Consider the following 24,822-nt stretch of genomic DNA (forward strand, 5'->3'; position numbering starts at 1 on the left):
CCACTTGGCTAATACCACCGTTAGCCATTCATTCCTTTGGCTTTAGCATTAATCTCTTACTAGTCTATTCTCTTCAATGAATGTACAGTGAGGTCTTCTATTAAGGGAGAGGGATGGTTACAGTCTAAAGTTGGTGCTTGAAGAGGAAAACCACAAGTCAGAATTACTCTTGGAAATTCCCTTTCAATTGTCCATAAAACAGTACTGCTGTACAATGTTTTGATAAGTTCAGATCACCCAGAGTTTCTAGGCGCACTGAACAGACCCCAGATGATGTGGTCAATTTGGGATTTGGAACAAAGCTGGGCAAACATAAATTTCCTTAAAGGCCAGTCATGTTCTAGGGGGTAGTAGCACCAATAGGGGGCTTCCTAGGTGGTGCTGGTAGTAAAGACCCCACTTGCCAGTACAGGAGGCGCAAGAGATACAGGTTCCATCCCTGGGTCAGGAAGATCCTTTGGAATAGGAAATGGCAACCCGCTCCAGGATCCTTACCTGGAGAATCCCCATGGACAAAAGAGCCTGGTGGGCTACAGTCCATGGCGCTGCCGAGTTGGACACGAATGACCACACAGGACCAATAGATTTATGTTCCCAGTTCATGCACACTATGAGCATATGTTCACTGTGGGAAATGGAGGGTGGGGAGTGGCCTACCCTAGAAGTTCTGAACCTTAAGCTTGCCCCAGCATCCCTGGGGGTCTTGGTAAGTCACAGACTGCTGGGGCCAGCCCCAGATCTGGCTTGTTGATCTAGGTAGGACCCCTGGGTAGGACTTTCTTTTTATAACCCATTCCAGGGGATGCTGCTTATGCTGCTGGTGACCCAGGGAACCCACTTTCAGATCCACTGTCCTCGCCTGTTTGAATCCTTATCTTGCTTTTGTTCTCTCTGCCAAGTGTAATAGTTGAATTAGCCCAAGTCGAATCCATATCTGGCACCACCCTTGATGGGCAGGTGCGGTCCCACAGATCTTGAAAAAGTAGAACTTCAAGCAGCCAAACAGATCCACGTCAATTGCTGAATCCCAGGGCACAGCTCAGGTTATGACAGTCATGAATTTGAATATAAAACATAAAGTCATAGTAGCCCAAACTCTACTTCTGACCAGCTGCCACTTCTGCTAAGAAAACTAAAGATAGCTTGTAAATGTGTCTTGGCTGCAGTTTCTCATACCCTCCTAGCTGTGCCCCGGACATCACTTTATGGCCTCTCCTCTGAAACTGGATATAGGGTACTTTTTGTCACCCTACTCCTTTTTTGTTAAACCTGTCTTTGCATCTTGTTGTGGGATAATACATTTCATGAACTCCCAGAAGTAAACACTCCATAGTTTTACTCAGGACCATTTCTGGAAGGGCAGTAAATTCCAGAGAGAGTTCCCTGCTGCTGCTGCTGCTTCTGCTGCTGCTGCTGCTAAGTCACTTACTTCAGTTGTGTCCAACTCTGTGTGACCCCATAGACGGCAGCCCACCAGGCTCCCTCGTCCCTGGGATTCTCCAGGCAAGAACACTGGAGTGGGTTGCCATTTCCTTCTCCAATGCATGAAAGTGAAAAGGGAAAGTGAAGTCGCTCAGTCATGTCCAACTCTTCATGACCCCATGGACTGCAGCCTACCAGGCTCTTCCGTCCATGGGATTTTCCAGGCAAGAGTACTGGAGTGGGGTGCCATCGCCTTCTCTGAGAGATTTCCCTAGGCCTGAGCTATCTAGTAGGATACCATAAGACTGTCAAATATCTGAAATTGGGCAAGTTCAAGTTCTCATGTGGTCCAAATACAAAGTGCACACCAGGCACTTCCCAGTGGTCCAGTGGTTAAGACTTGGCCTTCCAATGCAGGGGGCATGGGTTTGATCCCTGGTCAGGAAGCTAAGATCCCACATACCTCGTGGCCAAAAAAACAAAAACATAATACAGAAGCAACATTGTATGAAATTCAGTGAAAACTTTAAAAATGGTCCACATTAAAAAAAAATCTAAAAATGCACATTGGATATTGAGGGCTTACTACAAATACAAGAATGTGAAATTATTGTTAACCATTTTATTGATCACATGTTAAATTGATACTTTTTTTTGGCCCTGCAGCTCCTGAGACCTTCATTCCCCATCCAGGGATTGAACCCAGGGGTTGAACCCATGCCCTCAGCAATGAATGCATGGAATCCTAACCACTGGACCACCAGGGAATTCCCAAAATGATACTATTTTGGATTCAGTTTAGTTCAGTTCAGTTGCTCAGTCGTGTCTGACTCTTTGCAACCCCATGGACTGCAGCACACTAGACTTCCCTGTCCATCATAAACTCCTGGAGCTTACTCAAACTCATGTCCATTGAGTCGGTGATGCCATCCAACCATTTTATCCTCTGTTGTTCCCTTCTCTGGCCTTCAATCTTTCCCAGCATCAAGGTCTTTTCAAATGAGTCAGTTCTTCACATCAGGTGGCCAGAGTATTGGAGCTTCAGCTTCAGCATCAATCCTTCCAATGAATACTCAGGACTGATTTCCTTTAGGATGGACTGGTTGGATTTCCTTGCAGTCCAAGGGACTCTCAAGAGTCTTTTCCAACACTGCAGTTCAAAAGCATCAATTCTTCAGTGCTCAGCTTTCTTTATAGTCCAACTCTCACATCCATACATGACTACTGGAAAAACCAAAGCTTTGACTAGATGGACCTTTGTTGGCTTTTTAATATGCTGTCTAGGTTGGTCATAACTTTTCTTCGAAGGAGCAAGCGTTTTTTATTTTCATGGCTGCAATCACCATCTGCAGTGATTTCAGAGCCCCCCAAAATAAGGTTTGTTACTGTTTCCACTGTTTCCCCATATATTTGCCATGAAGTGATGAGACCAGATGCCATGATCTTCGTTTTCTGAATGTTGAGTTTTAAGCCAATTTTTTCACTCTCCTCTTTCACTTTCGTCAAGAGGCTCTTTAGTTCCTCTTCACCCTCTGCCATAAGTGTGGTGTCATCTGCATATCTGAGGTTATTGATATTTCTCCTGGCATTCTTGATTCCAGCTTGTGCTTCTTCCAGCCCAGCGTTTCTCATGATGTACTCTGCATATAAGTTAGATAAGCAGGGTGACAATATACTGCCTTGATGTACTCCTTTCCCAATTTGGAACCAGTTTGTTGTTCCATATCCAGTTCTAACCGTTGCTCCTTGACCTGAATACAGATTTCTCAGGAGGCAGGTCAGGTGATTCTGGTATTCCCATCTTTTTAAGAATTTTCTGGTTTGTTGTGATCAACACAGTCAAAGGCTTTGGCATAGTCAATAAAGCAGAAATAGATGTTTTTCTGGAACTCTCTTGATTTTTCAGTGATCCAACAGATGTTGGCAGTTGGATCTCTGGTTCCTCTGCCTTTTTTAAATCCAGCTTGAACATCTGGAATCACGGTTCATGTACTGTTGAAGCCTGGCTTCGAGAATTTTGAGCATTACTTTGCTAGCGTGTGAGATGAGCGCAATTGTGTGGTAGTTTGAGCATTCTTTGGCATTGCCTTTCTTTGGGATTGGAAGGAAAACTGACCTTTTCCAGTCCTGTGGCCACTGCTGAGTTTTCCAAATTTGCTGGCATATTGAGTGCAGTACTTTCACAGCATCATCTTGCGGGATATGAAATAGCTCAACTGGAATTCCATCACCTCCACTAGCTTTGTTTGTAGTGATGTTCCTAAGGCCCACTTGACTTCGTATTTCACGATGTCTGGCTCTAGATGAGTGATCACACCAGCTTGATTATCTGGGTCATGAAGATCTTTTTGTATAGTTCTTCTATGTATTCTTGCCACCTCTTCTCAATATCTTCTGCTTCTGTTAGGTCCATACCATTTCTGTCCTTTATTGTGTCCATCTTTGCATGAAATGTCCCCTTAGTATCTCTAATTTTATTGAAGAGATCTCTAGTCTTTCCCATTCTATTGTTTTCTTCTATTTCTTTGCATTGATCACTGAGGAAGGCTTTCTTATCTCTCCTTGCTATTCTTTGGAACTCTGCATTCAAATGGGTATATCTTTCCTTTTCTCCTTTGCCTTTAGCTTCTCTTCTTTTCTCAGCTGTTTTTAAGGTCTCCTTAGACAACCATTTTGCCTTTTTGCATTTGTTTTTCTTGGAGATGGTCTTGATCACTGCCTTCTGTACAATTTTGGATTAGAATGATTTAAAAATATTTTTTAAATTAATTTCACCTGCTAATTTTTCTATTTTTCTTTTAAAAGATATTACTAGAAAATTTTAGACGACCTCAAAGGCCCCCAAGCTCACAGCTTCCTTCTATTGGAAGACATCATCTTAGATACTTTGTAACAGAAGCAGATAGAGCTCTAGAAGCATCTTTCCCCATCCCTGTCCCCGACAGCCACCCACTCCTTTGCTTTCAGCTAACATGGGAGCTTCTTCCAAGCTTGGGTCAACATTGGACATCTTGCAGGAAAAGATTGGCAACCTCCAGAAATCCAGGATGAAGGTCAGTGTCCTGGCCAGAAAAGGCATTGAGAAGATGATGGTTTGAGGTGATGGCAGAGTCCATGGCTGGAGCCAGGGCAGGTCCTGCCCTTCCAGACGAAGAAGCACCATCTGTCCTGGAGCCGAAAGGAAGCCGATCTGCTCTGTCTGGGGCGGGGCTCCCAAGGGTGGGCGGCTGTACGGTTCCCCCGACAAGGGTTTAGGAGGCTGTGGGCTGGAAGGTACCCCGGGCTAGTACCCTCTTCAAGTCCCTTCCTGGCCATGGCGACCTCAAGAGAAGAGGCCTCAGATGTCTGTGTCCCCTTCTGTGTAGGAGGAAGAACTTGAGAGAGTTTGGGGCCACCAGATCGAGATGATAAAGGACCACCACATCGTGCTGGACAGGGCAGTGAACAGGCTCCAGATTCGCCTGGATGAGTTAAAGGTCCGGAGGTCTGGGAGGCCCAGAGTGGGGAGGATTCCTCATCGGGATATTGAGACTTCCCAGAGGTTTCACAGATACCTTGAAGGCAGGGGAACCAGGGACACTCTCCTGGCATTTCACTGTGTGTGAAGTAGACAGCCACAAAAAGCAAACCAACCCCGCCACCTCACCCCCATACATACACCAGAGCACGTGAACATGGTCTGTCTCGTTCACCACTGGGGGTCACCCACCTGGCGCCGAGTGACGGCTCAAAATGTGCTGAACGAATCAATGAATGAAAGGTCTTTAATCTTTCCCCTAAACTGGCTTATTATCTGAGCTCTCACGCCACAGGGACTGGATGGAACAACGGCGTCTGACATGAGAAATGTGAGGACCCTGAAAAGCACCTCCCAGGGGGTCACTCAGCCAGACACCTCCTCCCGTGGGCTGGCTGGGCTGCCCTGACCACCCCAGCCTGATGGTCCTCGGGACCATTCCGGTCTGAGCCTTGTCCCGGAGGCATCCCAGATTTCAGAGAAAAGATCACCGTCCTTCCCAGTGGGGAGGAGGTGACCTTTTCCCCTGGGGGTGTAATGAGGCAAAATCCCAAACAGAGCCACCTGAGGTGGTTCCTGTGGGGGCTTTCGATTCCAAGTCAGGGGCTGTTGGTGGGACGCCCTAGGATGTGATGAGCAAGAGGGGAGGGCAGAGCTCCCCTCCGAAGGTCATCACACGGAGTGACCAGGCCAGCCTGCACAGGGCAAGTTGGACGGGAGGAAAGCTTATCAAAGGAGAGCTGATGCCCAGCTTGAGCAGGGAGCCTGGGCCATGTGTGGGCACAGGATACACAGTCTTGGGCCGAGACTCTTGTGAGTACCAGGATCAGGAAGTGCGCCGTCTCCTGCCAACCCTGGGCTCTTGTTTAGCCACTGCTTTTCAGAAAGGCTGGGATGCTGTGCCCTAGGGACCTACTGGAGCCCTTCCTGGTCGGAGACCAGAGCCAGTTCATCCGGCATGTCTGATGTGGGTCCAGTATGACATCCCACTCCGCTCGGGGGAGGAGGAGGGGGGCTCAGAATCTGCCTCCAGAAAGCTGTCACTGATCCCTCGTTGAGACAAGCTCAAGAGGAGTTTGGCCCAACAGGCTGAATGGACCAAGTCAGCCTTTGTCCGGACTTCCTTCCTGCCCCTTGTGCCAACAAGAGCTAATTGCTTCTAAAAGTGGACCCCGGAAGGATCTGGAGCGGGGCTTTGTATACAGCACACTTCATCAAATAGTTCTTAAATGAACACGGGCTGCAAATCATCAGCAGCCCCATGGAGCCCTTCCAGCAGAGAGAGGAGGGAGGCAGACACCCGCCCTGGTTCTGTTGCAGCAGCGGGGCTAGTGAAGAAACACCACCAACACTGCCTTCTACCTGGAAAGCTGGGAGAAAACGTTCTGGACGTAACAGGTGGCACGAGATACCCCATCACCCCTGCGTCATTCAGCCCACGTGACTGAGCCTTCACTCCACACCAGGCACCCTTCCAGGGCCCCGCGATACAGCGGTCAAGCAGACAGACAGCGCCCGGGCCCTTCTGTGTTTCTCGCGGGGGAATGATAGTATTTGTTTGTCTTTCATCGAAGCATGATTTGCACACAGTAAACTGCCCAGGCTTGAAGCACAGCCGCTCGACTCATTTTTGCCTCTTTGTGCAGCCATGTCAGCAACCATCCAGATGGAAGCATTTCCATCACCTCAGACTGCTGCTTTGGGAGCGTTTCTCACAAAAGATACAGGAGGAAAGTGAATGAGAACAGAACTCTTTCTGACTCAGTATGGAAATGTGAAAACACTATTTGCCCTCTGCAAACTGGCAGGCATCTTTTATAAGCTACAGGATGCATTCCAGGACCTCTTCTTCTTCTTCTTTTTTTTTTTTTTTTGATGTGGACCATTTTTAAAGTCTTTATTGAATTTGTTACAGTATTGCTTGTTTTATGTTTTGGTTTTTTTGGCCAAGAAGCATGTAGGACCATTAGCTCCCCAACCAGGGATCAAACCACACTCCCCTGCGTTGGAAGGTGAAGTCTTAACCACGGGATCAACAGGGAAATCCCCAAAACCATTCTTTTTGTTTTCTTTTTTAAAAATTCCTATCGGAGTACAGTTGATTTATAATATTGTGTTAGTTTCTGCCGTACAGCCAAGTGAATCAGTTATATACATCCAAAGCCGTTCTTGGAACGATCAATGATATCCAGGGCTCTGGCTCAGTGCAGAAGAGGACTGACCTGAGAGCTGACGGGTATCGAATGCTAAATCTTCTAGGAAGATGCCATTTCTAGTCCCCTCGGCTTCCTCGGGGCAGGAGTGATATTAATGCCGTTTGAGCAAGGAGGAAACAGATTCAGGCAAAGTAACCAGCCAGTTGGGAGGCGGCCTGTCGTTGTAGTTAGATAGGCCTTGGTTTCAATCCCGATTCTGCCACTTACTGGGCATTTCTGTGGCTGCTGTAACATATAACCACAAACCACGTGACTTAAAACTAGAGACGTGTACTCTTCCCAATTCTTGGAGGCCGAAAGCCCTGAATCAAGGTGCTGGAGGGCCCTCGTGCTGTCTGAAGGCTTCAGGGGGGATCCTTCTTGGCCTCTCCCAGCTTCTAGCGGCTCCAGGTGTTTCCTTGGTTTGTAGGCGCATCGCTTGAGTCTCTGCCTCCATTGTCACGTGGCCTTCTTCTCTGTGTGTGTCTTTGTGTCTTCACGTGGCCTCCTCATCCATGTGTTCCACCCTAATCCAGTGTGACCGCATCTTAACTGATTTCACCTGCAAAGAGCCATTTCCAAATAAGGCCACGTTCACAGGTTCTAGGAAGGCGTGAATTCTGGGAAGGACCTTAGTCTACGCTGTGAACAGGTAACCCTGGCAGTGGAAGTTAGAGGGTCCCGGCTTCTCTGTATTTCTAGATTTTAATTAGGAACAGCCAAATGGGGCTCTAAGTGTTCATGTTGGGCCTGATGACTCCAAAAGGTCAGCTCCCCGCTAACATGGGGTTGGAGGGGAAAGCCTGACTCCAGGCAGAAGCAGGAGTTCCCTTCCCCACCTCCACCACCTGTACTAGACCTTGAGACCCACCTGGGTGCAAGGTGGATGTGAAGAGGCTTTGCGTTAATTAGAATTAGGTTCGTCTTCAAATAACACAAAACCCCCAAATAGCTGACTTAAACAAGTCATAAGTGTATTTCTCTTTTGTTTTTTGTTGTTGTTAGCTCAGTCATGTCTGACTGTTTGCAACCACATGGACTGTAGCCCACCAAGTTCCTCTGTTTATGGCATTTCCCAGGCAAGAATATTGGAGTGGATTGCCATTTCCTACTCCAGGGGATCTTCCTGACCCAGGGATGGAGCCTGTGTTTCCTGCCTTGGCAGGCAGGTTCTTTACCACTGAACTACCAGGGAAACCCCTTATTTCTCTTTTATGTTCAAGAAACTCAGAGCTGGTATAGAGCTCCTTGGTGTGTGACTTTGGTTCACAAGGTCACCTCATGGTCCAAGACAGCTGCTGGTGCTCCAGTGATTTAACTCTGTGTCTAAGCCAGCAGTGAAGAGAACACCTACTCACTTTCGTTTATACTTCAGTGGTCACATCAAGCTATAAAGGAGGCTGTGAAATACAGTCATGATTCTGGGTGGCCAGATGCCAGCTGAAAGATGGGGGTTCTGTTTCTGAGAGTGAAAGGGAGACCAGATACGAAGGGAGAAGTAGAAGCCTGTTTCCAGTTTTGGGGGGAGAGTGACCTCCCCCACTGCTGGGGACATGGCCCAGAAGATCGAGGCTCTTCCCAAGCAGGGAAGCTGGCAGCTCCTGTCATGGGGAGGGTCCAGTCAGTGGAGACAGGGAAGAATTGATGCAGGGAATTGGTTCTTTGTGGAGTCATGGGGGTGGGAAGTGAGGGTTTTCGCCTGACACGGGGCACGGTGCGTGTCGCATATAAGTGCTTGCTTGATATAGAGACTGCATTACAGATCAGAAGAGATGCGCTTGCCTCAACCATCTAGGGACCCAAAGCATCAGCTCTGGTTTGTGCGTTCCTTCCTCCGGTCCTCCTTCCTTTCCTGTGTAGCAAAGTTCTATGATGCCACCCCTCAAGGGGACAGCTTGTCCCAAGCCTCCTGTTCCTTCCCTTTTGATCTGGAAACCCGGAGCCCAAGCCTTTCACTGTGCTGCCCCGCCTGCTATCCACCTGGCCCCCACTGCTCCCTTCCTAGGGCAGAGGCTGAAGGCAGAGGCTGTCCTCAGGACGTCCGAGGATGACTGACATCCCTCCGCCTCTGTTCTTAGGTTGTCTATGCTCAACTAAGAAACCTAGAAATGTACAAGGCAGACCGAAATGAGATGGAGCAGGAGTTGAAAGAGGTGAGTGAGCAGAGACTCCTCTCCCCGACCCCATCCCCAACCCCGAGCCCGGCTCTCCCACTGAGGGAAACGGAATCATCCAGCCAGGACGAAGCCAGGCACACAGACTTCCCAAGCTTCCCTCCACCTTTATCATATAGGAAGTCCGGGGGAAGTTCTCAAAAGTTGTCCCACCAATTCTTATTGTCAGTGACTCAGGATTAGTGACAATGTTTTAAACTGAAGTATAGGTGTTTTACAGTGTTAATTACTGCTGGACAGCAAAGTGATGCGCACAGTGAAAGTGTTAGTCACTCAGCCGTGTCTGTCTCTTTGCGACTCCGTGCACTGTAGCCCACCAGGCTCCTGTGTCCATGGGATTCTCCAGGCAAGAATATTGGAGTGTGTTGCCATTCCCTTCTGCAAGGGATCCTCCCAACCCACGGACTGAACCCAGGCCTCCTGCATTGCAGGCGAATTCTTTACCATCTAAGCCACCAGGGAAGCCCAATGTATATAGTATATATACATATATGTGCATTCTTTTTTAAATATTCTTTTCCATGATGGTTTAATCCCAGGATATTGAATATAGTTCTCTGTGCTATATGGTAGAACCTTGTTGTTTATCCATCCTATATATAAAAGCTTACATCTGCGAACTCCAACCTCCAACTCCATCTTTCTCCCAGCCCCCTTCCCCCGGCAACCACAGTCTCTTCGCTGGGTCTGTGATTCTGTTTCTGTTCCACAGACAGGCTCATTTGTGTCATGGTTTAGATTCCGCATATAAGTGATGTCATATGGCACAGGTCCCTCTCTTTCTGGCTTAACCCACCTAGTATGGTGATCTCTAGCCGTATCCACGTTGCTGCAAATGGCGTCTTTATGTTCTTTATGGCCAGGTCGTATTCCATGCCACACACACCACATCTTTATCCATTCATCTCTCGGTTTTGGTTGTTCATTTTAGTTTTTTCTATGTCTTGGCTATTGTGAATAGTGCTGCTATGAACACAGGCCTGCATGTATCCTTCTGAATTATAATTTGTGTCAATTGTTAAGTGAACTTAAAAACCATACCTCAACTTCTCCATCACAGGAAAACCTTGGCTGTGATCTAATAGCTGTGTTTGAGCCAGACCCCAAGGTTGAATTTAAGCCAAGGCTGGGTACCCAGGGTCCCAAACTACAACAACTGACCACAGTGATCTGACCTCCCCAAGATCCCCGCTGCTCCCGGCCCCGCAGCCCTGCTTCCCTGAGTCCCATCTCTCCCCAGAAGGCCGACAAGAGCTCCCTGGCAGGCAAGGCAAGCCGGGCTGACCTGGACACAGTGGCCATGCAGCTGAATGAAATGATTCAGGGCATGCTCTTCAGGGTGGTTGCCAATGAGGATGACTGGAAGAAGGCTGTGGAGCAGTTGGACAAAGACGTACGTACCAAGGTGAGGAGCTCTGTATTAATCACCACCTCCTGCATAACAAACTACCCTGAAATTTAGTGCCTTAAGACAGCAAAGTTCAAAGTTTCTGAGGGTCAAGAATTTGGGAGCAGCTTAGCTGGGTGGCTCAGGGCCTCCCACAACGCTGCAGTCAGGGTGTTGTCCAGGGCCTGCGTCGTCCAGAGGCTTGACCAGGGCTGGGAGAGCCACTTCCAAGATGCGCCCTCACATGGCTGTGAGCAAGACTTGGCACTTCCTCATCACATGGTGGCCTCCTTAGGGCTGTTTGAGCAGCCTCACAACACGGCAAGGAGTGTTTCCCCTCCAGGATCACGTGATCCAAGAGAGCAAGACAGAAGCTGCAATGTCTTTTCTGACTTAGCCACAGAAGTCACACTCCATCACTTCTGTAGTATCCTGTTGGTTACACAGGTCAGCCCTGTTCAGTGTGATAGCTGGGGAGCATCTGGGACATTAACCACCATAGTGTTCCTCTCTGGACAAGCAAAGGGATGTGGCGGGCAGAGGGGGCATCCTGCTGGTCATTTATTTATCCATTCATCATTTAATGACCACCTGTGTTGAGCCAGACCCTGGGAAAACGTTGATAAGGAGTCATAGCCTTCATTTGTACCGTCTAATAAAGAGACAAGAACGGTCAGGCCAGCCCCTTCCGTGCTGTGTGGTTCCTGCAGCTGGTGTGACTGGCGTGGATAAAAGCACTGGGGTTTAGAATCAGGCACTCGGGGTCTGAGTCCCAGCCCTGCCATGATCAGCATTGTGCCCTGAGTTACAGAACCTGTTCAAGCTTCAGTTTTCTCATCTTTAAAGTGAGGATTTATTCATTCATCATCCACCTATTGGGTACCTCTGGTTAATGAGGATACGATGATAAGCAAAACAGATATGGGACACACTTGTCATAAAAATCATACAAATCAATGCAGAATTACAGCTGAAGTAACTCAGTTATCTGCAGAACCACTGACCTGTTTTTCTCCCATAATTCCATGGCAGGGTGAAAAAAAGTGGGACAGAAACTGCTCTAGATTAAAAGAGTCTCAGGAGTCACAACCAAATGCAATACACAAGGAGACTTCCCATGTTTCAGTTGCTCCAACTCTGAAAATTAGCTGGAAATTAGATCAAATTCAGGTCATTAAATGATGAATGGATAAATAAATGGCCAGCAGGATGCCCCCTCTGCCTGCCACATCCCTTTGCTTGTCCAGAGAGGAACACTATGGTGGTCAACATCCCAGACGCTCCCCAACTATCACACTGAACAGGGCTGACCTGTGTAACCAACAGGATATTACAGAAGTGATGGAGTGTGACTTCTGTGGCTCATTATGTTAGTTGGGATAATGGTATTGCAGTGAACTCCAGGAGCTGGTGATGGACAGGGAGGCCTGGTGTGCTGTGATTCATGGGGTCGCAAAGAGTCGGACACGACTGAGCGACTGAACTGAACTGAAGAAAATCACTAAAATATTTGGGTGGAATGTTGTGATTTCTGTAACTTAAAAAAACAAACAAACAAACACTGCATCAATTCCTTGGAGGTCCAGTGGTTAGGACTCTGCACTTCCACTGTAGGAGTTCGATCCCTGGTCTGGGGACTAAGATCCGGCAAGCTGCACAGCACAGCTGAAAAAAGAAAAAATGAAAAAAAAAAAAGGCAGATAGAGCAGTATGTTAATAATGATTAAATCTCCATGGTGGGTATTTCAGGGTTCATGATTCTAGTCTCTTCTCCTCTCTATGTGTCTAAATTTTTTTCCTGATCGAGAGCTTTTTAGTTGTTTGTTGGTTTAAGTGACCCTGTCCTCGTTGCTCTGCTTTTCTTTGTGTATTTTTCACTGTGGGAACATTCACATGACATAAAATCAACCATTGGCAATTTTCAGGCAATGAACCTGTGGCATTGGTTACAGTGTTGCGTTAGCACCGCCTCTCTCTGGTTCTGGAGCATTTCCATCCCCCACAAAAGGAGACCCCAGACCCGCGAGACAATCACCCCTCACACCCCTCCCCCCAGCCCCCAGCAGCCACTAACCTACTCTCTGGGTTGGCCGATCTGGGACACTTGACATAAATGAGTCACGCAGCATGTGGCCTCGAGGGCCTGGCTTCTTGCACTCAGCATCGTGTTTTCAGGGCTCGACCATGTTGTGACACGGGCTTCCCTGATGGCTTAGATGGGAGAGAGTCGACCTGCTATGCCAGAGACCCGGGCTTGATCCCAGGATCCGGAAGATGCCCTGGAGAAGGGAATGGCGACCCACTCCAGTATTCTTGCCTGGAGAATCCCATGAACAGAGGCGCCTTGCAGGCTACAGTCCTTGGAGTTGCAAAGAGTTGCAACTCAGTAGACATGACTGAGTAACTGACATATGCATGTTGTCACATAAATCAGAAGTTCATTTTTTTCCATGACTGAATAACATGGTCAGACAGATAGACCACATTTTGTTTGTTCATCTGCTGACAGACGCTTGGGTTATTTCCACCTTGGGACTCTTGTGAATAATGCTGCTATGAACATTCATGAGCCAGTTTTTGTTTGAAGACCTGTTTTCCGTGACTTTGGGTAGATACCCAGGAGTGGTCATTTATTTATCCATTCATCATTTAATGGTCACCTGTGTTCATTTAGTGACTACCAGGAGTGGAATTGCTGAGTTGTATGGTAATTCCACGTTTAACTTTTTGTACAGGAAATATATTGTGATGTCTGTGATTATTCTCAGATGATTCAGAAAACAAACACTTACATACATATGGAACGATAAAGAAGACATCGTGAAATGTTAAGAATTGGTGAATTTAAGTGGATATAGGAGTGTCCTTTGGACTATTCTTGCAACTTGTGAGTGGTTTTGGTCTTTGTATGTGTGTAGTTTAAAAGACTGTAGTTGGTCTTGGTTGCAGCACTCAGGATCTTCATCGCATCATATGAGATCTTTCATTGCAGTGCACAGATTCCCTAGGTGTGGCTTGCAGGCTTAGTTGCTTAGCTGCCCTGTGGCATGTGGGATCTTAGTTCCCTGACCATGGATCGAACCTGCATCCCCTGCATTGCAAGGTGGATTCTCAACCACTGGACCACCAGGGAAGTCCACAGCCACCTCACTTTTCTTGGTTAATCTTGCTTGTTGTTTAGTTGCTAAGTCGTGTCCAACTCTTTTGCGACCCCGTGGACTATAGCCCTCCAGGCTCCTCTGTCTGTGGGATTTCCCAGGCAGGAATACTAGAGTGGGTTGCCATCAATCTTGTTACTCTCTCTATAACTTTGCAGGTTGCTGGAGGGAGGCGGAGTGTGTACTTAATTGACTAAACACTCTTCCCTTTGGCTTTTGGCAGCTGGTTCCCAGCGATTTGGATGATCTGAAGAAAGACATGGATGAGGTCTGGAAAGTTGTCAGGAAGCTGCTGATTGAAGGCCTCCATTTTGACCCCGACAATGCTGCTGGCTTTAGGAGGTGAGTCCCTCCGGGGACAGGGTCCCCTGCAGCCCTTGCAGCTCCCAGAGGCTGCACGGCCCTCCCTCCAGAGAGGAAATGAGAGAGGTATACCAGCGGATTCTGGACTCTGGGAGGAAGGACCTGTGGACGTGGGGAGGGGGACGTGGGGCTTCCTGGTGGAGGGGGAGGTGAGGCAGGGAGCACCAGAGCTCAGAGGTAGGCCGCTCTGGCCTGGGCTCCACGTTCTTTCATGAGGAGACAGAGGGTCAGAGAGGGAGGGGGCCCCTGCGAGGCCACACAGGGCAGTTGGGCAGGCCTGGAACTAGAGCCGGGCCCCCACCCCATCCAGACAGAGCCCCCGGCCGAGGGACCTGATCTTCCTGGGGGGCTTCTGTCCTCAGACCACTCCTCTGCCCTCCTGTGTCCCCCGTGAAGGGTAGCTCTCCCTGGTTATGAAGGCCTCCATTGTGTTTGGGGCGAGGAGAGAAGCTATGCCCACTTTTATCCCCCACTGAGGCCCCAAGTGGCCCCACGTGGCGGTCAGCCGGGGCCAGTGGAGCAGAGCTGAGCCGGGCCAGGCCAGCGGGAGTGGGATCTGGGGGGAAGCCCCAGCCCTGAGGCACGGACGGACCTGCAGCCTCCCCCAAGCACTGCCCGGGGCGGGGGTGGCCTCATGGGGCCCAGCTGGGGTGGCGGCTGACAGAGCGGGGTGTCTTCCAGGAAACTGTTTGAACGGGTGAAATGCATCTCCTGTGACCGGCCCGTGGAGATGATGACCAGCCCGTGAGTACCTCGGGGGTGGTCGGGGACGGGAACATCCATGTACACCGTTGTGTGCACACGATCCCATTAGCTCCCGACCTGGGCAGTACTGTGCCCCTCCCTTCCCCAGTCCCATCTGCTGCCCGCTGTGTCCAGGAACAGGGTGGACTCCAGAGGAAAAGGCTAAGAGGAAACTCAGGGAAAGCTGAACCCTGGAGGACTGCACGTGTTTTTCTAGTCTAATACTTTATGTACTGAGGTGAAATTCACATACAAAATCAGCCATTGTAAAGTGGAAAACTCAGTGGCGTTTAGTGCACGTGTGTGCATGCTAAGTGGCTTCAGTCGTGTCCGATTTGCGACCCTGTGGACTACAACTGCCAAGGTCTTCTGTCCATGGGATTTTCTAGGCAGGAATACTGGAATGGGTTACCATTCCCTCCTCCAGAGGATCTTCCCAACCCAGGGATCTAACCCTGGTCTCTTATGTCTCCTGCCTTGGTAGGCGGATTCTTTACCACTAGCGCCACCTGGGAAACCCCAAATGAAAGTGTGAGTCTCTCAGTCGTGTCTGACTCTGTGACCACATGGACTGTAGCCCGCCAGGCTCCTCTGTCCATCAAATTCTACAGGCAAGAATACTGGAGTGGGTAGCCATTCCCTTCTCCAGGGAATCTTCCTGACCCAGGGATCAAACTGGGGTCTCCTGCATTGCAGGAGGATTCTTTACCATCTGAGCCACCAGGGAAGCCCATTCACCTCAAACTCCAAAATATTTTCCTCTCCCCACCACTCAGATCAAGATGTAGAACAGTTCCAGCTCCTCAGAAGGCTGATGCTTTAATTTTTTGTAATGAGGTCAAATACACATAATATAAATTAACCATTTTAAAGTGAACAGTTCAGGGACTTCCCTGGCTATCCAGTGGTTAAAATTCCTTGCTTCCATTACAGGGAAGGGTCACAAATTTGACCCCAGATCGAAGAATTAAGATCCCACATGCTGGGTGTTGTGGCCTAAAAAAAAAAAGAAAAGAAAAAGAAAGTGAACAATTCAGGGACATTTAGTACATTGACAATATGGCCCAACCGCAAAAGGAAACCCCATGCCCATCAGCAGTCACTCTCCATTCTCCTCCGCCGAGCCCATGGCACCCTCCAACCCACGTCCCATTTCTAGGACTCACCCGTTCTGAGTTTTCCTTTTATCATCAGAACATTTGTTCTCAATGACCTACAAAGAGGATGGTGGCCCCACGCTGTGGATCTTTCTGGAGGAAAGGCCACGTTTGAGGGCGGGCTTCCAGGAGAAGGTGGGAGCTGGGACCTCTGCTGGCCACGTGCGCCCCCCTACTTTGCTCTTGTCCCACAGGCAACTCATCACCATTCGCAACACCCACGTGCTGCCATGGCTGCGGCCGGCCAGCGCCAACAGCTATGAGTACCTGCAGCGCCAACAGATGAGGTGAGCAGGTGGGGGTCCAGGCGTAAACTGCAGTCCCGAGACTCAAAGACTGCCCAGGGCACCGCAGCCATTGGCGAGGGACGCTGTCCCGGGCAGTGGGGCTGCAGACGGGCACGTGAGGTGCTCATGGGGAGAGGAACGAACAGGTTATCAGGCGTGTCGTGGACCAAGAACTGTTAGGGGAGGGAGGGTCTCAAACCTCACACGCCCCTGTGAGCGAGGTTGACAGACCAGCTTCCTGCCGGGAGAAGTAAGTCATGACCCCTCGGGGTCCTCGGGGGCCTTACCGTGACCGGGCAGGCTCTGTGCCGAGTGCTCTGACAGCGCGGACCTCGTTGAAACCTTACACTTTCTCTTTGAGGTCATTCTGCTATCATCCTATTTCACAGTTGAAGAAACTGAGGCTCAGAGAGTTTCAGCAACTGGCCTGAGGCACAGCTAGCGCATGGCAGGCCTGGTGCCTCAACCTTCATGTTTCTCTGCCCCCCGGCCGGCCCCCTATCCCCAGCCCCGCTCCTCAGCCCCTGATCCCCCATGGCTTCATGAGTGCTTCCGACACCCGGGCCCCTAGGCTCGAGGGTGGGGAGTGATAGCTGAACAGCAGCCACGGCCACGTGAAGGTGAGAGGCCTGGGGGCCTGTGCCTGATGCCCCCCTCCCTCGATTGATTCTCTTTTGAGATGAGAGGTTAAGAGGACACGAGGTTAAGAGGTTAAGTGGTCCAGTGATTAAGACTTAGCCCTTCCAGTGCCGGGGGCTTGGGTTTGATTCCCTGGTCTGGGAACTAAGATCCCACCTGCCCCACGGTGTGATCAAAAAAAAAAAAAAAAAGAGACAGAGGTTAAGAGCCTGCTCTTGGCAGGCCAGACCAGGGTCCCAGGTCTGGGGAAACACAGCTCTCAGTTTCTGCTCTCTGCCCCAACGGTGTCTGTCTGTCCAGAGTTCCCCGGCTACTGGCCAGGCCCTGGGACCCAACCTGAGGCTCCTCTGGGGCATAGGTGCCTCCATGTGGCTGCTGACCCCCCTGTCCTGCCTCCAGGGAACAACAGCAGCTGCAGAAACTCCAGAACCTTGGAGCCCCTGAGATGGGCCTGGACTCATTGGGCCCCCCGCAGGACTGGGGTGACGGCCCCAGAAACAATGCCAACCTCGAATGCAAGCCATATGGCTTGTCGACTCTCTACCCCTACGGGGACCCTGAGTTGCTGGACTATGACTCTGTGAGTCAAGCCACAGCCCCTGGAAGTGGGCAACCCTCGGGGAGGCGGGCCCTGCTGCCCCTGTGGACACTTCCTGACTTGGGGCGTGGGCTGCCTTAACCAGGCCGAGGTGGACCTCCTGGGAGTGGACGGGGTCCTGTACAAGGGCCGAATGATGAGCAAGGACAAGGTGCGGCCACTGACCAGCGCGGAGAAGGAGCTGGCAGGTGAGGAGCATCAGCCTGCCTGGGCACCCCTGCCCGGGGTCTGCCTTTGCTGGGCAGCGTGAGGCCCCATGTGAGGCAGGTGGGACTCAGAGCTGGCAACACCTGTGACGGGGGCTCCTCACACAGCCACTGGCAAACGTGGCTCTGTGTGCCAGGCGCAGTACTGGGGAGCAGCTGGGGAGGGGCACCAGAGGGCCTCCCTGGAGTGCTGGGCGCGATGGGAGAGTTGTGACAAGGAACCCTGGTCCAAGGGGGAGGTCCCGGGCTGCTGTCCTGAGGCCTCTGAAAAGGCAAGAGGGCTTCGCTGGATGAAGGAATCAGCTGGGAGGAGAGTGCTCTGGGGAGGGGCTGGGGGCAATAGCTGGTGCAAAGGCGCTGTGCTGGGTGCAAGGCAGGCCCGGCTGGGAACTCAGGAAGGTGAGTCTACCTGGGCCGGGGTCGGGCGTGACGAGGAGGAGACAAGGACAGGCCGGGAGGCCCGTGTCCCGACTGTCACAGGTCGGGGAGGGCTGGGCCCGAGGGAGACGGGGAATGAGTCACTCCGCTTGCTGCACCGTCGTGGCTCCGGCTCCAGCTGGCTCCGGCTGGGGACCCCAGGGACTCAGCTCCAGCACTGGGCCAGAAGCACCCAAAGGGGTACCTTCTCTGCGCCTTTGAGGTTTCCCCTTCTGGGAAGAGGGGCTCCACACACTGCCCTAGTGGGGTTGGTCCAGGAGCCACAGAGTCCCAGCCGTGGTGTCCCCCATCACCCTCTTTGCCTCCACTGACTTGAGAACAAGCATGAGACGCCTAAGCCCTGGTGTGCAGGAGAAGATGGCGGCCTGCTTTAGTGCCCTGGGACTGCGACAGATGACCACCAGCAGGGCGCCTGGAGAGGACAGCAGTGAGCTCTCTCAGTTCAGGAGGCCAGACATCCCTAATCAAGGTGTGGGCAGGGCCGTGCGCCCTCCTGAGGCCCCAGTGGAGGAGCCCTCCTGCCTCTTCCGGCTTCTGTGGGCCCAGGCATTGCTGGGCTCGTGGCTGCATCACTCCCATCTCTGCCTCCGTCTTTGAGTGGCTTCTCCCCATGTCTCTTCCTCTCTGTCTCTTAACTCAGATGGCCTCACCTCAAGAAGTGTGTGTGTACTCAGTTGCTCAGTCATGTCTGTCCGGCTCTTTGCAACCCTCTCCAGGCTCCTCTGTCCATGGGATTTTCCAGGCAAGAATACTGGAGTGGGTTGCCATTTCCTCCTCCCATCTCAGGATCCTTCACTTATTTACATCTGCAGGAACCTTTTCTTCAAACAAGGTCACATTCACAAGTTCCGGGGGCCATGTCTTTTGGGGGGTTGCCATTCAACCCACCGCAGGCCCCTGCCCTGATCCAGCGGGGCAGGACACCATCTCGAGCCCTGTATTCCCCCAGAGCATGCATGTCACCCTTGCAGTGTTAACAGCTCCATGTGGACAAGGTTTGGCTGCTCCAGGCCCCAGGGGAGGGAAAGAGACTATGGGAAAGAGACTCAGGCCAGGCCTCTAGGACCACCAGGCAGGATGACAGCAATGGTGGCAAACACTGAATGGGCTCAACTTCTTTCTTTCTAAAAATATTTTTATTCTTTTTGGTCACGACACATGGCATGCAGGATCTTAGTTTCCTGACCATGGATCAAACCCACGCTTCCTGCAGTGGAAGCACAGAGTTTTAACCACTGACCTGCCAGGGAAGTCTCTAATGAATCCAACTCCTTGCCACGCCCTTTCACCCTGCAAGAGCCGTGGGGGCATTGCACAAACGAGCGGGTGAGGGCTGCTTGCCTGGAGTGTGCCTTTGGTGGAGGGGCCAGGTTGACATACAGACCCCACCCTCGTCCCCCGTCATTGGTCAGACAGCGACCCCCTCCACCCAGCTCCCCCAGACTGTCACCCGGAGCAAGGGGCTTTTCTCCCCAGCATGTGTTCTCCTCCAGTTCCACGCAACAAAGCAGGACTGAACCAGGACACCTCATTGCTTTATCCTGCTTGGGGGCCGCAAAGTCTAACTGGCAATTGGGATCACTTTAAATCCTGCCTGTGGCTGGATTTTTTGACCAGGTTGTCTTCTTGCTCGTTTGTTACTTGAAAGAATATTTGGGCATGCTAAGTCGCTTCAGTCTTGTCTAACTGTGCGACGCTATGGACTGTATGTAGTCCGCCAGGGTCCTCTGTCCATGGGACTCTACAGGCAGGAATACTGGAGTGGGTTGCCACGTCCTCCTCCAGGGGATGTCCCGACTCAGGATCAAATCTGTGTCTCTTACATCTCCTGCATTAGCAGGCAGGTTCTGTGCCACTAGCACCTCCTGGGAAGCCCAATCCAAGACACACCCATTATCTAAACCTAAGCTAGCTGATGCGAACCCTGAGCAGGTCCAGCCTGGTCTCATGCGTCCATCTGTCCTTTGCCCGCAGGGCCACTGAGGGCCGTCCCGCCAGCCTGTGCCCTCCCCTCCGATGCCCACATTGTGGCCAGGATCTCAGGCAGGCCAGAGGAACCCCGGGTGCCTGGTGAACAGTGCCCCCAGCAGGAGGCTGGACTTCCAGAGAAATCTCAGTGCAGGGAGGGCTGAGAACAGGCAGGGCTGAGGTAGGCAGAGGCGTCCGGGTCACAGATGGAGGCGGAGGCGCCTCACCAGTCTGGCTGCCGTCCTTACCAGCCCTGGGTGAGTGGCCGTCGGTGACCCCTCCCCACCCCCTCATCCTTCCAGCACCTTCGCTCTCACGGCCTCTTTTCCCTGCACGTTCCCACCTCACGCACTGGCCTCTGGTCTGGGAGGCCAGCCATGGAGATGCTTGGCTGGACCCCCGTCCAGAAAGGGTGAAGGATGGAGCCAGACCCCAGAGGCCATGTATTGTGTGACGCCCTCCTATGAAGTGTCCAGAACTGGCAGGTCACAAGATGGAAAGCAGGTTCGTGGTCACCAGAGCTCAGGGAGGGGAGAACGGGGGTGACCGGCTCGTGGGTACCAACCTCTTTTGCGGGTGATGAGATGTTCGAGAACTGGCTGGGTATGGTGGCCACACAGCCTTGTGAATGAACTTGATGCTACCAAAGTGTTCCCTTTGAGTAATTAATTTTATGTGAATTTTACCTCAAAAAAGGGCTTCCCAGGTAGTGTTAGTGGTAAAGAACCCACCTGCAGTGCAGGAGACCTAGGAGACGTGGGTTTGATCCCTGGGTCTGAAAGATGCCCTGGAGGAGGAAATGGCAACCCACTCCAGTATCCTTGCCTGGAGAATCCCATGGTCAGAGGCGCCTGGCGGGCTATAGTTCATGGGGTTGCAAAGATTTGGACACAACTGAAGTGACTTAGCACGCACATACCTTTAAAAAAAAAGCGCACACAGAGAAGATGAAGGACAGGGAGGTGGAGTGGGACACTCCGGTGGCCGGCCCTGGTGGGAGTCGCTGAGAACTGGCAGCCTGCATCTGTCTACGCTAGAATAAGGGCTCTCTCCTCCCTGCCCTTGAGTTACTTTCAAAAAGGGCTTTCCTAACACCTCCACCTCCAAGAGGAGGTGGGGAGGGAGGAAGGGGCTTCCCTGCATGAGTAAGAGGGGGTTGGGTGTGTGAAGAGGCGGGGTAGGGGTAGCAGGCAAGTCCCATCGGAGTGAAGGGCCTTTGCGGGCGCCAGAGGATGGGATGTGGGCCTCCAGGTGGGCAGAGCCCTGGGGGCGCTCCCATCCATGCCTGTCTCTTCCCCTTTCTTCTCTGCTAAGCTGTGAAGGTCCCACATCCCCCGGCCCGCAGCCCGCATGAGGGTGCCCGCCCGAGCGCCCTATTTGGTGCCATCTCCTCTGGTGAGTAGCTGTCCGCCAACTCCCTGGCCCAGCTGGGATTCCAGTACCGTGTCTGGGCCCCCATTTCCAGCCTCAGGCTCTCCGGCTCCACCTCACCCATCTCTCCCCTGCCCAGACCCGGAGGTCCAGAGAAGGTCCCTCGAGCAACCGCCTCCTGGCACCCAGTGCCCTGAGCAGGGGCTCCCAGCCATCCAGGGCTCCAGCTTCACCCTCCAGCCAGGTCTCCTGGTCCAGGCGCCATCCCTGGGGCCCAGGGCTGGTGTCTGTATTCCCGGAGTCCAGCCAGCTGCAGGGCTGGGATAAGGGTGCCCGTTCATTGCTTTCGGGCTTCTCCGCTGGGGACCCGAGAGCCGAGTCGGGGCTGCGCAGCTGAGGTCACCACTCCTCAGGTCTCATCACCAACCTGAGCGCGTTTTGCAGCACACAGAACACTTCCTCCCCTCTCACCTCACGCGGTCCTTATCTACTGTCCCGGCTGGGGACGCCGCTACAGCCGGGGAGCCGAGGCACAGCAACCTTGAGCTGGGGAATCCCGGCCTCCAAGCCCCGTTCTCTCTGGGCTGCCCTGCTCCTCCTCCTCGTCCACCTCTGGTTTCATCTATCTTGGATGGATAGATGAAATTATCCATCCCCCAGGATGGATACTCCTGCCCCAACCCAGGAAGTGTCAGATGCCTGGGCTGGGTGACTAGAGGTGAACACTTCCAGTCTTGGGGATTCTCTTTTCCTTAATGGGGATGGCCCCGTCGGACCAGCCTCTCTCCAGAATGTTCTTGGGACACATCGTGGGTCTCTCCTGCCCCTCCTGCCCCCCGCAGCCGTGCCCCCCCGCGCCAGCATGGGTTCAGCCACCTCGGGCCCTCCACCAACGATGCCCGCTCCGCCTCCGTCTCTCCTGCCCATGCTGCTGCTGCCACCGCTGACGCCATCTCTGCAGGACCCCCAGCCGGCCCCAGGGGCTGCCAGGCACCCACGCTCCCTGCGCCTTGAGTCCCGAGCCAGCCTGCAGTCCGCCAAGGAGCCCAGCAACCCGTGAGCCCTGCGCCTGCCCCCTCCCCACCAGCATCTCCACCCTCCCCTGCAAGGCAGAGACACTGCCCTGGGCGAGGTGTGGGGGTCCTGGGCTTAAGGGAGGGGTCTCCACGAGGGACTCATTTTGACCCAGTAGCTGCTTGTAACTTGCCTGTGGATACACACAACACAATCCATCTCATGCTACATTTCATGGAGAACACAGCTTTCTTGCTAGACTGAATTTTCCACTAAAACAATTTAATTCCTTGACCCATTTTCAATACAGCACAGTTACAGTGGTTTTAAAAAACAATCACTTTCCTTTTTATTTTGCTGAAATGGTTTCATCAGAATGCGTTCCAATCACAGCCAATACCGCTGTCCATTTTCTTTAGCGAGCGTTATTTCTACCAGGACTGGCTTTCTCATGGGAACCAGATTTTACTGCATGCTTTTTTACTATCTGTTGATTGTTTCCACCAGTAATCACTGTTATGAGTTGGGTATTTAAAGAATCTGATTGTTTGTATTTACTTCTGGCTAATCCACGAGGCACTTGGAGCAAAAGCCCTGGAATCCTCCAGGACCGCTCCATCCTGTTTGGCGTCTTGCTAGTTCTTTGGGTCACGTGCTCACTGTCTGTGTGCTTGGTGGACTGACCAGCAAAGCATGCTCACCTGGGGTTCTGTGACTGGCCCCCGGGATGAAGAGCAGAGCGCTCATACCTGCCTGGTGGGTTCCTCAGCCCGTGTGGTTTCTGCCCCTGGGATGGTTTTGTGAGTGTGTGACCACACCATAGGGCTTGGGAAATCTTAGTTACCGGACCAGGGATCGAACCCCTGCCCCCTGCATCAGACGCACAGAGTCTTAACCACTGGACCACCAGGGAAGTCCCTGGATGGTTTATCAGTCCCCCTTCTCCCTCTGGGGCTTCCCTGGTGGTTCAGCAGTAAAGATTCCACCTGTGAGTCAGGAGATGTACGAGACACAAGTTCGATGCCTGGGTTGGGAAGATCGCCTGCAGGAGGGCACGGCAACCCACTCTAGTATTCTTGCCTGGAGAATCCCATGGACAGAGGAGCCTGGCGGGCTGCAGTCCAGAGGGTCGCAGAGTCGGACGTGACTGAAGTGACTGAGCACACACGCTTCTTCCTCTCAGTTTGGTTGTTTCTCCCTTTCCACCCCTAGGTTGTCCAGTTGCACCCTCTACCCTTTGTATGCTTCCTGACACTTCTGTCACATTCCACAAAGACTGAAAAAAAGCTTCCTTCTGCCTGGTTTTGGGGCACACCTCCCCCTAGCATCCACCAGAAGTCCCTGGGGTGGTGGAGCAAGTCAGGGAGTTGGGTGGGGGGCAGCGAGCTGCCCTGGGGATCCACCCTGGGGGCGTCAGGGTGCTGGCATGGCAGAGGATCCTCTGGACTAGTGGCCAAAGGTGTCCTGGCTGCTGAGTGCCTACCCCCCCACCCCCAGTGGTCCCCCAGCCCTGCCTCCCCTCCCACGCACCCCTCCTGGACCTGACTTCTCTTTTCTTTCTCCGAGGACTGCGTCCAAATGAAGCCAAGCGCTTCCTGAGCCCCGTGACCTACGCCGCCTTGGGGGATACCAGCCAGTACAGCCCTGGCCCCACCCCCATAGCAGAGATGAGTATTTTTATCAGCTTCTCCCCAGAATAAAACCTTTTACTTTTCTGACTCTGGATGAGGGTGACTGGCCCCATGCCCTCTGCAGCAGCTGGCCTTGCCCGTCCCACATGGGTGGGTGGGCCTGCCAGCCCTGCTCTGGCCACCACCCCACTGGGGCTGAGTCTCCACAGAGAATCATGACAAACCTCCCCTGCCCCATCACACACGTCCCCGTGGCATAGTGCCCTGTGCAGTCCTGGCTCTGAGTGGTGGGCACAGCAGGGCCCCAGGGCAGAAGCCATGGTGTGACTTACCCAGGCTCACACGGTAAGGCCTCAGCTCTCTGGCCACCTGCCCAGGAGGCCGTGGTTCCTGGGTGCCGGACACCAGTATGAGGAGTCCAACTTCCAGCACCTCTCCCCTGTGGCCTGGGCTTGGGCCAGAGGAGAGGTAGGGGCCCCAGGGAAGCACCCAAGCCAGGTGCGGTCAGGCTTGTCTTCTGCCGCCTCGACCTGTGGGGACTCACAGCAGCCAA

The 24,822-nt window shown here is 52.3% G+C and overlaps 1 protein-coding gene across 1 annotated transcript in view; it reads left to right on the forward strand.

Moving 5' to 3' along the window:
- C24H16orf96 (chromosome 24 C16orf96 homolog) overlaps positions 1–24,356 on the forward strand; it is a 38,127-nt gene extending 13,771 nt beyond the window's left edge. Inside the window, exons 6-16 of the mRNA XM_027962076.3 lie at positions 4,390–4,475; positions 4,788–4,898; positions 9,213–9,287; positions 10,549–10,713; positions 14,077–14,195; positions 14,898–14,960; positions 16,312–16,404; positions 17,443–17,623; positions 17,727–17,829; positions 21,568–21,648; positions 22,467–24,356. Of these exons, the coding sequence (XP_027817877.2) occupies positions 4,390–4,475; positions 4,788–4,898; positions 9,213–9,287; positions 10,549–10,713; positions 14,077–14,195; positions 14,898–14,960; positions 16,312–16,404; positions 17,443–17,623; positions 17,727–17,829; positions 21,568–21,648; positions 22,467–22,684 (1,295 nt within the window). The 3' untranslated portion in view covers positions 22,685–24,356. The remainder of the gene's footprint in view (positions 1–4,389; positions 4,476–4,787; positions 4,899–9,212; positions 9,288–10,548; positions 10,714–14,076; positions 14,196–14,897; positions 14,961–16,311; positions 16,405–17,442; positions 17,624–17,726; positions 17,830–21,567; positions 21,649–22,466) is intronic.
- The last annotated feature ends 466 nt before the right edge of the window (positions 24,357–24,822 follow it).

The sequence above is a fragment of the Ovis aries genome, chromosome 24 (genome assembly GCF_016772045.2).
Source record: "Ovis aries strain OAR_USU_Benz2616 breed Rambouillet chromosome 24, ARS-UI_Ramb_v3.0, whole genome shotgun sequence".
In the NCBI taxonomy this organism is placed as follows: domain Eukaryota; kingdom Metazoa; phylum Chordata; class Mammalia; order Artiodactyla; family Bovidae; genus Ovis; species Ovis aries.